At 49.3% G+C, this 14,378-nt stretch overlaps 1 protein-coding gene and 2 long non-coding RNA genes across 3 annotated transcripts; all 3 read right to left on the bottom strand.

Annotated features, from left to right (window-relative positions):
* Positions 1-974: 974 nt before the first annotated feature.
* Positions 975-3,071, bottom strand: LOC138103988 (uncharacterized). The gene is made up of 3 exons (XR_011147908.1): positions 2,900-3,071; positions 2,199-2,312; positions 975-1,821 (listed from the first exon to the last, which is right to left on the bottom strand). It is a non-coding gene; the product is annotated as an uncharacterized lncRNA (long non-coding RNA).
* Positions 3,072-3,369: 298 nt separating this feature from the next.
* On the bottom strand, positions 3,370-5,825 carry LOC138103997 (uncharacterized). Its single transcript, XR_011147915.1, has 3 exons — positions 5,641-5,825; positions 4,586-4,706; positions 3,370-3,508 (listed from the first exon to the last, which is right to left on the bottom strand). It is a non-coding gene; the product is annotated as an uncharacterized lncRNA (long non-coding RNA).
* Positions 5,826-6,454: 629 nt separating this feature from the next.
* LOC138103976 (uncharacterized) lies at positions 6,455-11,606 on the bottom strand. Its single transcript, XM_069002653.1, has 5 exons — positions 9,783-11,606; positions 8,537-9,280; positions 7,844-7,934; positions 7,594-7,755; positions 6,455-6,533 (listed from the first exon to the last, which is right to left on the bottom strand). The coding sequence occupies exons 1-5, from the start codon at positions 10,003-10,005 to the stop codon at positions 6,455-6,457; spliced, it is 1,299 nt and encodes a 432-aa protein (XP_068858754.1). The 5' UTR covers positions 10,006-11,606.
* Positions 11,607-14,378: the final 2,772 nt, after the last annotated feature.

Raw genomic sequence — 14,378 nt, 5'->3', positions numbered from 1 at the left:
GAAGCAGGACTAAATCTGGGAATTCCCCTTTACGATGAATTTAAAAGAACCAAAAGATACACCATTGGAGGAACACAAAGGTGGGGTAATGAAGAATGGCCACCTGAGCGAATTTCAGAAACTTATGGACCGGCCACTTGGGACCAAGACAGAAGCTGGGGGTACAGAACTCCCATCTATATGCTAAATAGAACAATACGGCCACAGGCACTTATCGAAATAATTACCAACCAAACCTCTTCAGCTTGAGAGTTAGTGAGCACATAACAAAGTCAAACTAGAACTGCTATATATCAAAACCGACTTGCATTGGATTATTTACTAGCCAAAGATGGTGGAGTATGTGGTGAGTTTAACAACTCTGATGGCTGCCTGCACATAGATGATCATGGAGAGACTGTATTAAATGGAGCAAAGAATATCCGGAAAATCGCTCATGTTCCTGTCCAAAAATGGCACTCAATTACTACCACCGAGTGGTGGGAAAATCTTTTTAGTGGCAAATGGTGGAAAAGGCATTAGTTATTATTGGATTCTCACTATTAGGCCTCATTTTTCTTCCCTGTCTAATCCCTTGTTTTATACAATTAATAACCTCTGTTGTCCAAAATATGCCTTTAATTCAAGACCTCCAAGCCAATCTTCCACCCCCAAAACCAGATAGATAGATATTAAACATCAAAGAAAAGAGAATGGACAGGAAAACTGCTGAAAAAGCAAAACAAATTTATGATAATTTCAGACATCTTAATACTATCCAGGAAGAATTATCAACCTTTGCCTAATGCAAAAGCCAATCAACCATGGCTAAAAGGGGGGAGTTGTTATAAATAAAAGTTGGAAAAGTTGGCTTTTGCATTAATGAATAATAGTTAAGTAGTTTGTGTTATTAATTAAAATTGCATAATTAAACAATTAATTTGAATTATAAAAGTTAAACTCTCTGAGTTTTACTATTGTTACACTTTTCAAATGTTCATGTTAAAGTTAAGCATTAATCAAATGTTCAGGTTAAACCGAAAAGTTCAGAATGTGCTATAAAGTTATATTCCTTTAACTAATCTATGAATTAAGTTGTGCTTCAGTAGAAAAGAAAACTCAAGAGGGATTTTCCAGCCAGCTGTATTTAGAAACCAACTGTTGGCCTGTCAGCAAGCTCCATAGCAATGCTGAATTTTAATGAGGAACTTTCCCGCCGAAACCCTGACAGCCTGATGACTCCACCCTGAGGAGGGAGGACCAAGAGACTGACACCCCTAGAAATGGACGAGTGATTGGACAAAGAGACTTTACCAGTGGAGTACCTCGAAACATCATTCCTAAACTTGAACCAATTAAACAGACTCTTACATGGATCCCACCAATCACTTCGGACCTCAAGGGAGGAAGAGTGGGCGGTGATGGGAGGGGCCATGAGGTGATAAAACCCCGTGTCACAGACTGAAGAGGTGTGCTCCTGCTCGGGACTAGCTGCAGGAATGTGTAGTGTTGCAGGTGCTGTACCTTGGGTTCATAGCTGAATTAGCTTAAAGTGTCTCTAATTGCTGTAACCCAGATGAGTAATTTCAATAAGGGAATTTGGCCTGTGACTTTAATAAATTAAATTATAAAGTTTAAATTGAGTGTGGCCTCATTCCTGACACCACACAAGTATCAATCTACTTACATAAATACCCCTACACCTCGCATTATCCAACTCTACAGATCTATAAACAGAACTAAATCAGGAGGGACTGCAGATGCTGATGTTCCTAGGCTCTCCCTCTGTCTCTTCCTCCCGTGCAGAGCAGCTCTCCTGGACAGCGACAGCAGATGGGACATCTGGGAAGCAAAGGGAACACTGAGTCAGGATCGGGACGTTTCCCTTGGCAGCAGCTGCACTTCCATCAGGGAAGAGAAATCTCAGAGCCTCCCCAGGAGGCTTAGAAAGAAAAACCAGGCCCAGCGGGCCAGGCTGTGGCGAGCGCAGCCCCGGCGGGACCGTCCCGCAGCCCCGGCAGCGCGGCACAGCCGGCACCGCTCCCGGGCCCTGCCGGCACAGCTGCCTTGCCCAAGGACAGCCCCTGTGCCGCCCGGGGCAGCCGCGCTGAGCGGCCCCAGCACGGGCAGGGCCCGCTCCTGCCCAGCCGGCCAGTGCCCGCGGCCAAAGCCCACGCCAGCCTCACGCCCACCCTGCCTCAGCGGCCCTGGGGCCTCACCCAGGCTCTCGGGCGGCAGCAGCAGGTCCCCGTTCGCTGCTCTTGCTGGCGGCCTTCAGCTTCTCCCTGCTGCCTCCCGTCACTCTCCGGCTCTTCTCAACGACTTCACGGCAGCTGTGGCAAAAGTGGAGGCTTTGGAGTTGGTTCCACAGCCTGGCAGAGTCACAGTCCCAGACCCCTCTGTGCTCCCTGCTGGCCCCCTCCATCCCCTCAGCCCTGCCATGCCCTCAGCAAACCCCCAGTCCTGCCAGTTCCTGCAGACCCTCAAATTTTTCTCACCCCCCCTCACTCCCTTCAGACCCATCGAGTCCCCTTAGACCTGCCACCCCCCTCAGCCTGTGCCACTTGCCTTGCGGAACTTCTACCCCTCAGTCCCACCATTCATTCCCCACTTTTCCCAATTCCCTCAGCCCCACTGGTCCCCTCAGCTCCCTCTGAGCCCTCAGTTCCTGCCATTCCGCTCAGTCCTCCCAGCTCCCTCAGTCCTAACACCCCCCTTAGCCTGTGCCGCTTCCCTGTCCCCTCAGTCCCCACCATCCCCAGCAGCTCCTCCACACCTCTCTGCTCCACCATTCCCTTAGTTCTCCCAGTCCCTTCAATCCCCACCATTCCCTTCTGCACCCCACCATCCCCTCAGCCCCACCAGCACCTCAACATCACCGTCCCTTCAGTGTCACCTCTCCCCAGCCCCTCTGGCTCACCGCCCTCCAGCAGCTCCTCAGGGCACAGTGCCTGCGGCCACCGGCAGCTCCCACCGCTCCAGGGACACCGGGGCTGCAGCTGCTGCTCCGCCCGGCCCGGCCGCCAGCTCGGAGCCAGCACAGAAAGAGGGGACAGAGGGGGCACACGGGCAAAAGGAGGAGGTGAGAGAGGAAGCAGAGCAGGGAAAGAGCTTAAAAAGCTGCCTATATTTATTCAAAAATCAACCTATCTATCTAAAGTTCCATATACCTACAGACATATAAATATAACTGTGACCATTTATAACGTAACTAAACTTCTATAAATGCAACTGTGCACATCTATAAATACAACTACACATATAAAAAACAACTACAACTACTACAACAAATATACATCTACAACTGCCTATATCAATTTAACTACTCAGATCTATTACTACAACTATATAGACATAGAAATACAACTATATAAATCTATAAATACAACTACATAGATACATAAATATAACTGTACACATCTGTAAGTGGAACTACAGAGGGATTGCACCTGCCTGATCTCACAGGCTCTCCCTCTGTCTCTTCTTCCCACTCAGGACAGCCCTCCTGGAAATGTCAATCAGATGGAATCTGGGAAGCAAAGGGAGCACTGAGTCAATATTGGCCCTTGTGCACATTTCCCTTGGGCAGCAATGGTCCTTCTTCTGAGGGACTGTTAAAGATGGCCTCAAGGCAGACTCTCACTTGGGAATTTGAAGGTTGCTCTTTAAAGAACAGGGATCCTTTCAAGTTTTCAAAACCTCCAAAGGTTTGAAGTGTCCCAATAGAGTCTCAGCACGCGCAGTGCAAATGGCACCCACGAGAGCTTGAAGCACAGACAGTCCCAGCTCCCACACAGAAGCCCAGCCTTGTTCCTCCTCTGTGCTGACAGAGACACCTCAGTCCTCACTGAAATGGCTGAAGCTGACGGGTGCTGTGAGCTGAGTTACGAACCAGCACCGTTCCCTGCCATCTACAAACTGCCCTCTGCAGTGAGCAACAGCGGCTCCAACTCGACCATCAGCTCTGGCAGGAAGAGCTGGGAGGGAAAGAGCTCCCCACGAGGCCTGCAGGCAGCACCAGCTTGGCTAAGGAATGGATCCAAAGTGCTCCCTCTCTCCTCTTAGGTCCTGCTGATCTGGGGTCATTCAGGCTTTTCCTTTTGTGACCGGATTTGTGATTTTTCAATGGGTTGGCCTCTGATGTTCAGCTCCTTGTTTTTCTTGTGTCTCAGGACAGATACCAGCAGACTGGTACTACCTTCAGTCAGTGATTTGAGACCAAACGTTTGGACTCCCAGCCTGACTTTTTGCCCTTTTATTTCCCCTGTTCCTTCAAGAGTCCCTTGGCCCAGCCTCTACCCTGCAGCAAATTCATCCAAGGACTTCAGCGCAAAATTGGGACAGCCAGGTTGGTGACACAGCTCCCACAGGCTGGGTTTATTCACTGCTCTCTGGCCACAGCACAGCACTCGGTGTCAGTGCCTCTGGAGAAGCGTGGAGGGCAGGGCTCGGGGAGGCTGTGCCAGGGCAGGATTTGACCTAAAGGCACCAGGAAGCACCAACCCTGCAGACAAGAACTCAGCTCTTCTCATCTCCCTTCCTGCCAGAGGCAGGCTCAGAGCAGCCGCCTCAGAGCTCTCTAAAGCAGTGGGGGCTCTCTCCTTACCAGGCTCCTCAGGCTCTGGGGAACTGTTCCCGCAGCTCTCGGTGCCCGGCAAAGCTCCCTCTGCTGCAGCCCTGTTCCCGGCCTCCCCTCCTGAAGACTCGGCAGCAACATTAGCATTCCCCTTGGAAGAGAGCCAGAAAGAAAGAAACCCAAAGATCACTCACTGTTTTCTTGGAATGACTTCAGGGATACGTCAGAGCCTGCCACATTTCCTTCTCTTGAGGAGGAAAATGCTTTTGAAAACTGCTGTGTGTGAGTTTCCAGAAGACAGAAATTCATCACACTTGGCAATGAGATAGTGGGGATCCCAAAAAAATCCCACTCACCACCTTGACTCTGCCCTTCCTGGCTAATAAATCTGCAGTGGGTCTGCAAACTAAACAAAACAGAGAAATTCTTTGGCAAAGTTGCATAATAATGCACAAAAAGGCCTGTGCCAGCACAGAAACTGAAAAGTCCAGACACGTCTGGGAAGAGGCAAGAGTTCAGAGCAAGGGGATTCCTAATCCAAAGAGGGAATCTGTCAAACACGAGGACTCATGGTCCCTGACTGCTTTTCCACACAGAAGAAGCCCCTGGGCTTAAAGGAGTCCTTAACCCTTTCATGTCCAGCATCATCATTGTCCTGCTCACCAATCACATAAGTCATGGGGCCTCAAAACAAACACATCTGCCCCCTAAAAGCTCCACTGCTCACACACTTTCATCCCTTGTTCCTAACAGTAAGTCTGGCCCCCAAAGGCCTTCAACAGTGGAGAAGATTGACTTCTCAAACACAGTCAAACAAAGCTGCCAAAGCTTCCACTTCATCACCACAAATGCCCCTGCACCAGGGATTCTTCCCAGCAAAAGGAGCACCCAAACGTGGCCACCACAGGCTCACACCTCTCATCCTCACTAAGGGGGGAGACTTTGTCATCCCTCTTCTTTTAGAAATCTTGCTTGATCAACAAGAATTCAATCACTAAATAATCATGAAATCAACTAAAGAAGCCTTTGCAGCAACGTTGAAAAGCTCTCAGCCCAGCCCCTTCATTCCCATCCAGTGGGGTTACCTGAGCAAAGGGAGACCTTTCAGCCACGGATCTCCTGATCTCCTGAATCATTTGCTCGACCTGAAGGCCCAGATCCGCTGAAGGCAATTCCTCTTGCCCAGGTGCATTCCGTGTCTCGCTGGAGGCCGTCGATGCTGCACAAGCAGCACTGCCAGCTGGAGCACTGGAGGCTGAACTGCCCGGTGTGGCTGCAGGAATCCAAACACATTGGTCAGGCTCCAGAATGTGGCTTTGGGACACAGAGCTCTACTGCTGCCTTGCAGTAAACATCACAGGAAGCACACAGCAAACTCAATTCCAGAAATGTATTCCAACTTCCCAGGGGATTGGAAGACTGATTTCTTCCTCTCAAATAATGTTTCTTCTAATTGATGGGTATGTATATTAAAGGATGGATTGTAAAACTGATCTACACACACACACACAAAGACTTTATAATCACAGCCTTTTCCATTTCCCCAGCAGCTTTTGGATGTGGCTGCTTCTGAGTTTCTCATCACAACCGACCACAGAAAGTGGATTCAGGAAGAGCCCAGATCTGCAGACACACGTGCTAAAATTCAACTGTGATTGTATCGTAAAAAGCAACCTTGTGGGTGAGGCTGTATTCTGCAGCTGCAGCAGTTCTGGGGACACACAGAGCTCACTGAAATTTAATAGCCTTCTTTGCAGGAGAGACAGTCTGTAAGCTCTGCAATATCCTATCAGCATCCTAGTTTGGGCTTCATTCAGTGAAAGATGGGAGTTCACCTAACACTGAGCAGTTGTGGACAAATGCTTTTTGCCTCACCACTGGCAGTTCCTTCCATTCCCATCAGTTGTGGGCAGCCAGGACCAGGGGCTGAATGTGCTGCTTGGCCCGGCCCGGCCTGGCCCGGCTACCTGCCCAGAGTCTAGTATGGCCAGAGGGGACAGAGGCAGCAGAGTGGGGACAGAGGTGGCAGAGCAGCAGATGCCTCGACAGGTACCAAGAGACGTACCTAATTATCCATTGACATAGAACATGTGAAAGAGCGGCCTCTAGAATGAAAACCTTAGCTTGATAGGTGTCACTATAAACATCTACAAGCAGAACTAGAGGGAGAGGGGTTCCAGCTGCCCCACCTTCACAGCCTCTCTGTTGCTATCTCGAGCTCTGCAGCTTCTGTGCCGGAGCACAAGGGGTTGTGATCTCTTAAAAGCATCTTCAAAGCGAAGCGGCTCAGCAGGATCAGCTACACACTCACACGCGTGCACGCACAAACGCACAGATAGCTTCAGTAATAAGGGTCGATGGCAAAGAGGCAGGAAGAATCTTTGTGTAGAGTTCCACAGGAGCAGTTCATTGCTTCCACACTGTGAAGAATTCCAGAGGCCAAGATGAGAACAATGGAAAGCTCAAGTTTAAGTACGGGAGTGGGGCAAGCGCCAGAAACCAATGGTCTGTGGGCATGGGGGCGGTACAAAGGCGGGACTAGGGAATGGAGACTAATAGTGAAGCTCTGGGGGAGTGGTGAGGGGCAGAGGCCAATGGGGGGAACCTGGAGTGGAGAGCTTCCTATGGAACAGGTAAGGCAGCAAGGGGGCGGAGCAGCCAACAGCCAACCGGGGAAGCAGAACTGGGGTAGATGACCGTAACAGAACAAAGCATTTTGGGAAAGGCTTCTCTTCTCACCCTAACTGGTCTCTGGTACTAGGGACTATCTTACTCTAGAACTCTCTTTGTCCTTTGTGCCACAGGCTAACTGGCCACCACAGCTTTCCCTGGGCTGCCCCGCCCAGAGCCATCCTCCTGCAGAGGTTCAGCATGTGGGCATGGAGGAAGCCAAGGGCTGCAGAGCCCCTGCACAGCTGCCATGGAGCTCTTGCCAAGCCCTGCCCAGCACCAGCCCCTGCCAGCCCTTGCCAGTGCCTTGGGCTGACTCAGGGCAGTGTGGAGAGGAAGGTGGGCAGCAGAGCCTGGCACATCCATACCTGGGCTTCTTGGGCTGCCGGAGCTTCCTGCGTTTCTCCAGTCTTCTTTGGTGTGTCCTCCTCCTTTTCTTTTCCAGCTGGTATTCCCTGTCTACTGGCCAGGCCTCTGCTCGCTCTCTTTTCCTTCTCTTTTTCTCTTCCTGGGGCTGGCAGCCTACAAGCCTTTAGCCACAAAGTTGGATTAGAGAGGCAAAGGCGGGAGGCACGAGCGCAGCCCCTTCTTGTTGGAACCAATGTGGGCTCCTTTTACCTTCCTGACACAGAAAGGCTTGTCAGGGCTTCAGCCTTGGCCAGTGACTCTGGGGAGCTCTGCTGGGTGTTTGGAGACAAAGCTGGAGGTGCTGGAAGCAGAAATTCTGGAGGTGAGAGGTGGCAAGGGACAGCCTGGAGGAGGAAGGGAGTGATTTCCAAATGGCCCCCTTAGCTCCACAGAGAAGATGCTGCTTTGCATCAGCCCCCTCTGGCACAGTGCAACTGCCCCCAAAGAGACTGGAGGGAGCTAGGATGAGCTGGGGTCTGAGCAAAAGGCCTCTCAAGTGACAGCTCTCCCCCTGCCACTTTAATTTGCAAGTATTTTGTACATTGATGAAGCACGTGCCTAAGGCTGGGCAAGCAACGTGTGGAGTTTTCGTTAGCATGTGCCAGTGTGGGGGGCAGGAGGGAGGGAGGGAGGAAAGGAAGGGATGAATGGAGGGAGGGAGGAAAGGAAGAAGGGAAGAAGGGAGGGGGAAGGGAGGGAGGGAGTGTGCCAGTTTGGCCAAATTTAGAAATACAACCTCTGAGAGAAGGCTGGTTATAAACCACCCCTCCCCCACCAGGTTCAGGAAAAAAAGAAACTTTTTCCTTGAAGGAAAATGAAAGAGATAAAAACTATTTATTTAACAAACACACAGGAAAAGGATAATACTGCTAAATAATATAATCTCTTGCTGTGGAGAAAAACCTGGGAAAATTTTAGAGTCCTCCCTTTGGTCTCCCTCCTCCTCGGAGCTGGGACTTGGCCCAGGGCCAGGCCCTCTGTGCTCGGTGGAAACTCCTCCCGCTGTGTTCTGATATTGAAGCAGTCCAGCAGAAAAAGGGAAAAAATCAAAAATTCCCGGAAAAACAAAGTTCAACTCTCTGGAGGGGAAAAAAAGAAAAAAGAAAAATGGCTGAACAAGCAAGCAGGGTCCTTTCTCCGCTCCCACTCTCCCAGCCGCAGAACACAGAAGCCAAAAAAAAAAAAAAAATGCTGAGAATGAGAGTGTGCTATCTCTGTCTGCGTCCTTGAGGGTTTTTTTTCTTCTCTCTCTGCTCAGGCTCAGTTTAAAAGCATAGAAAGGTATATACACCAATTTCTGGGCATAGTGCAGCCCAGATAGGGAATACAACATCAAGTCACTCCAAGACAGGACGGACGGACGGAAGGAAGGAAGGGAGGAAGGCCAAAGGCTGCAGAGCTGCGCTGTCAGGAGGAGGCACAGCAGCTCCTTGGCCCCATGACAAACTGCCCTCCTCTCTGGGACGCGTTGTGCCAGGCTTTGTGCAGCTGCCATAACCTCTGTTCTTTGGGCCTCCAGCACCGTGACCTCTTCTCCATCTCCCTGCCGGGTTGCAGGCAGAGAGGGGGGTGCATCCAGATCGCTTTCTGCCTGGGGCTCGTTGTCTTCTCTTCCTACAGCGCCACTTTTGTGTTCCTGGTGCATCTCTAGAAAGCAAAAGCATGTGCAGCAAAGTGACGACTTGGAAGACAAGAACAAAGAAACCAAAACCCACAGGCAAGCCCTACACTGCTTGGCCTCTTGATGCTGAGATTTCTGGGCCCCCGAGTCCCAGGCTGCGACAAGGCTCTGTTCCTGCTCCTACCTGTGCATAGCTCTGTGGGTGCTGGTGACTCGTTGGGGCCAGCCACCTCTTCCCCAAAGACATCACCTGAGTCCTCCAGCGTGATGTCCACCAGAGCATTCACCTGCACGCAGGAAAGCCTTGCTCTCAGCTCAGAGGCCCGAGAGCGTGCCAAGCAGCCCCTGCCATCACAGCTGAGCCTTGCCTCTGCACAGGAGGAAGGCGCTGGCTGGGGGGCAGCTCTTGCAGGCAGCTCCCGCAGCAGCCTTGGCTGGACACAGGGGGCCGCCAGGCACAGGCACCTCTGGGCAGCCAAGTTGCCTTTGGCCAGCAAGGCTGCAGCCGGCTGCCGAAGCCAGCCTTACCTGCTTGTTCTCGGCCAGCATGGCCTCGAGCTCCAGCTGCTCCTCCTGCGGTGGGCTCAGCAGCTTTGGCCCCAGGCAGACGGCCAGGCTGCTGCAGGTCATTCTGCTGCTGGACACGTGCTGGCCGATGAGTCGCAGCAGTGCCAGCAGCTGCCTGAGGAGGAGCAGCTTTGCTGCGGGCAACTTCTTGGCCCCCCTGAGGGAACAGGAAGGCAGCGTCCATCAGCAGGCCCACGTTGCCCACGGCCGCCTCCAGAGCTGGCCCCAGGCGGGGGGCAGAACCAGGCTGTATGTTAGTTATAGAGGTTCAGTATTTAGATATCTGGGGAAGAACAATGTAAGGTTGACTTTTGTTTCCCAGCATTGGTGTAATTGTTCTGTTGGGTGTATGATACAGTTTTTTCCTCATAATTTTTCTTGTGACCAATAGAGTTCCAGTTCCTTTGGAATCCACCTACTTTAGAGCCATCAGTAACAATCATCCATCGTGTATGTCACAACTGTCCTTCAGTTTGCATTTTATTATCCTTTTCTTCCTTTGCTTGTTCCTCCTTCACATCCTCCCCAATGCTGCTTGTTCCTTTCTCACAACCTTCCCATGGACTTTTTCCCCTGTGTACGTGCTCAAGTCCTTCTGTCTTACGTGCTCTGGTTCTTCTATTTTATGGCTGATTCACGATATGTCCATTTTCTAGTAAAAACATGGTTTCCACATTTCCCCCTTTCTTTCCTTGAACCAGCCATATGCTGTGTATTGATTTCTGCACCATTCTAGAAATGCAAGTGATTAAACATGGCAAAACAATCAATAAACAAATAAACACACCCCCTATGGTGAGGATTTGTTTGACAATATCTTTCAACCACCCAGTAAGCCCGAATCCTTCCAACCATGTGTCTAGTCCGTGTCCTGTCGTGATCTTTTTCATGTTCTCCTGTATTTCATTAAGCCTTCTATGGATGGATACAGAATGATCAGATAAATTCATACAATATGTTCCTTCAAAGTCCTCACAACCATGTCCCTGTGCTAGCAGCAAAAAGTCAATAGCAGCCCTATTCTGTAATAATGCATGCTTACACTGTCTGCATCAACTGACATGTCAGTGATAATGTTCGATGTGATGTTTTAATTGCTTGGCTGTCCAGCAAGCCAGCTTTTCTAGGTTATGTAAGGCTCTGGCTGCAGCGACACCTGGTGTTAAGAAGGAAGTAATAACCCATGATGGTGTTGACCAAAACTGAATCTTTCCATTACATTCCGGACCTAACTGAGACACACTTCGTCGTGACCATTCTTTGTAGGTTCTTTGTAAAGTTCCATACAGTGTGATTTAGTAAGTCTGTCTTGGAAGGTGTGAACAAAGTAAGTTTTCCCAAACAACATGGTCCTCCTATCACTCATGATGGTATCCCTTGCCATGGCCGATCCCCACCAATTAAAAATATGCCAGGTGGTAGCTGTTTAGCTGTATCATTGTTCCAAAGAGCAGCAGATGGATTGTTTAGTTCATGCACAAATCGGTGTGGGCAAAACAAATACTCATTCTGCTGGCACCCTATTTTCCGAGTTTGATATGGAACACATTGATGGTGCTTTGGGTGAGATGTTTTGGAAATAGCCATAATTTATTTCCTGGTCTTGCTGGCTGGTTCTATTAAAATGTGCCAGGACACCGTAAACATTACCAAATTCAACATAGCTGCCATTCTTTCCCATTGAACCTAACAGTGTAAGCTCTTGGGGCTCTATTGAAGTTGCATTACGTGCCAAAAGCAAGTCCTTCGTACAATTAGCTATGGCTCCTGCTGCTTGGGAACCAGCCGATAACGTAGCATGAAGCATTGTAGCATTACAGGCAGCAGGAATTGGTCTATTTATATATCCCTTAAATTGTTCAGGGTTAAAGTCAGGTATGCTTATCAAGCAAGTACGGAATGAATCCTGCTTAGTAACATCAGCAAAGGTAACCCACACATTGTGTTGTGGCACTACTTCCAGAATATCATGTGCTTTGACTGCTGTCGTAAGGTGTTGCAGTGACCGCTTGACCACAGCCCAAGCCAGCTCCAGCGGTGTGCGGCAGGAGTGGGGAGCAACCAAAGGCGCGAGGCTTTAAAGCTGCTCCTCTGGAGTCCAGCTCTGCCCAGAGGAGCTGAAGCTCCAGTTGCTGTGGCTGTCAGCAGCCCTCGAGGAAGGGAAAGATAAAAAGTAACGGGGAGGCTTGCCACGGGATACAATCCAAGCTTTATCTAAAGAGGATCCACAATGAACAAGCAAACCGTTGCGGGGTTACACCACCTTATAAAGGGGGGTTGAACAGGGGGAGCAGCCCAACTAGGGACCAAAGGCAGGATTAGAAGGGGGGGCGTTGGAGGGGAGTGCCTACACCTGGTCCAATGGTCTTGGTGGGTGGAGGAAGAGGGCTCACATGCCCCAATGGGGCGTGGAGGTTTAGAGGATTTCCAAGGGGGAGGTATCAGAAGGGGCAGGTTCTCAGGGGATTGACAGGGACCATATAAGGGCAATTTAGGGAGGGCTTGGGTGATGGGCATAGAACAGTCCAGAACTCTGGGGGCGGGGGTTTGGGTGATTGGCAGGGAAGGTGCCAGAACAAACAGAGAGGATAACCATATTAGGAGCACCAGGGGAGCGGTTTGGAATTTGGGCAGACCCACTGGGAATAGGGGTGGGGGAAATAGGGACAAACCATTGTGGTACAGAGAACATGCAGAAATATAATAAAACATTGCACCACCACAAGAAGGCTTAACAGTAAAAATGTGATCACTGAAATTTTCCCACGAGACCCCATTTTTCCTGCATTCTCTCCTTCCAGTGTGCTAAAAGCCATGACCAGTCATCCTCAGGTACCCACCAATCTTTAGCCTCTTTTGGCAAAGGAATCTTGTTCCAACACAAAACTTGTTCTACTCCTACTTTACATTCCTTTGCAGAATGTATTTCTTTACATTTTTTCGTAACAAGATTAATACTACTGCAATACCATCTTGCATCACAAGCATACACACAATACCCACGGTTTACACTTTCCACAGTCTGAATCAGGACATTTGAGCTGTAGCTGAGGTGAGATTTCAGTTTTCGGCATCAGCACACAGGTTGGCATCGCTGTCTTTCCCCAGCCGTGGTTTCACCCACTTCACAGGCACCCAGCATGATCCTGTGTCTGTGGAAACACATGCATACCCCCTTCCCCAGGTTAGTAATTGCATTGGTCCTTCCCATTGCCCTGTAGCCCCATTTTTTACCCATACTTTCCCGCTCTCCCGTGGAGTTTCATTCAAGTCTCCTTTTAGTCCTGCCCCGTGTTTTACCGCAGGAGGAACAAGAGTATCACCTAGGACACGTCGATAATTCATTACATAGACAGCTTTTTCCAAGCGGGCTTGAGGCAAAGGGACAATTCTCCCCCTTCTTCTTTGTGAAGCAATTGCTTCAGGGTATGATGGGTACGCTCCACGATAGCTTGTCCTGTGGGAGAATGTGGAGTCCCAGTGATATGAACGATACCCCATAAATTACAAAAGGTGGCAAAATTACGACTGGTATAACCCAGGCTGTTATCAGTTTTCAAGGTATGTGGAATCCCAAGGGCAGCAATAGCTGTGCATAAATGTTTTAGAACATGTTTCGTGGTTTCTCCTATTTGTACAGTGGTCCAGACTGCAAAAGAAAAACAGTCAACAGACGCACGAATAAACTGAAGTCGGCCAAACTCTGGAAAATGCGTTACATCTATTTGCCATAATTCCAAGGGTCCAAGTCTTCTAGGATTAACTGCTGTTCCCAATGGCTGATGAAGTTGTTGACAATCACTGCAAGATGCCACAACAGCTCGTGCATCAGTCCAGGAAATGTGAAATTGTTGGTGCGGGACCTTTGCTGATTGGTAAAAAAAATTGATGCAACTGCGCCGCTTATTAAAACTTATTTCCAGCAGGAGCAGCCCAGGCAGGAGAAACTGAGTAATCTGCTGGTGCATCGCCTTTGGCTGGGCTACCCTGACACTTCCAATGACTGCGAATGTGAGGGACAAAATAAACACAGTGTCCCTTTGATAAAGCAAAAAGCAAGCAGCGAAAAAGCAAATATAGGTCATGATTATTCAATTCCTTTAACAGTGCATGTTCTAAGCGACAACTTACTCCTGCCACATAAAGTCAATCACATACAACACAAATTGGCTGATTATTCCATTTTTCAAGTACTACTGCTACTGCCAATAATTCTAAGTACTAAGCAGAGTGGCTGTTTGTTTCATGTAAAAATTCCTGTTTCCACTGCCCTTTCTCTCTCCAAACATAAGCAGCCTTCCCAGTTCTGCCCCTGGCATCTGTGAAAATTGTTGTTCCTTGAACCGGCTTAGAAGAACAAAGGGATTTTGAAATCATCTCAGTATTTGTTACAAATGTGAGCATTTTATGTCCTGGCATATGAACACCGAGTTTGCCTGTAAACTCCAAAGTAGCAATTTGCAAGTCTCTGCTATGTTTTAGCATCCAATTTAAATATCCTCGAGTGGTTGGCACAATAATTTCTGCAGGCTCGGATCCAGGTATTTCTATTACCCG

This window comes from Aphelocoma coerulescens (genome assembly GCF_041296385.1).
Source record: "Aphelocoma coerulescens isolate FSJ_1873_10779 chromosome Z unlocalized genomic scaffold, UR_Acoe_1.0 ChrZ_unloc_scaf_3, whole genome shotgun sequence".
In the NCBI taxonomy this organism is placed as follows: Eukaryota; Metazoa; Chordata; class Aves; order Passeriformes; family Corvidae; genus Aphelocoma; species Aphelocoma coerulescens.
Note: the sequence above shows the minus strand (reverse complement) of the source record. Positions and strands in the feature narration are given on the sequence as shown.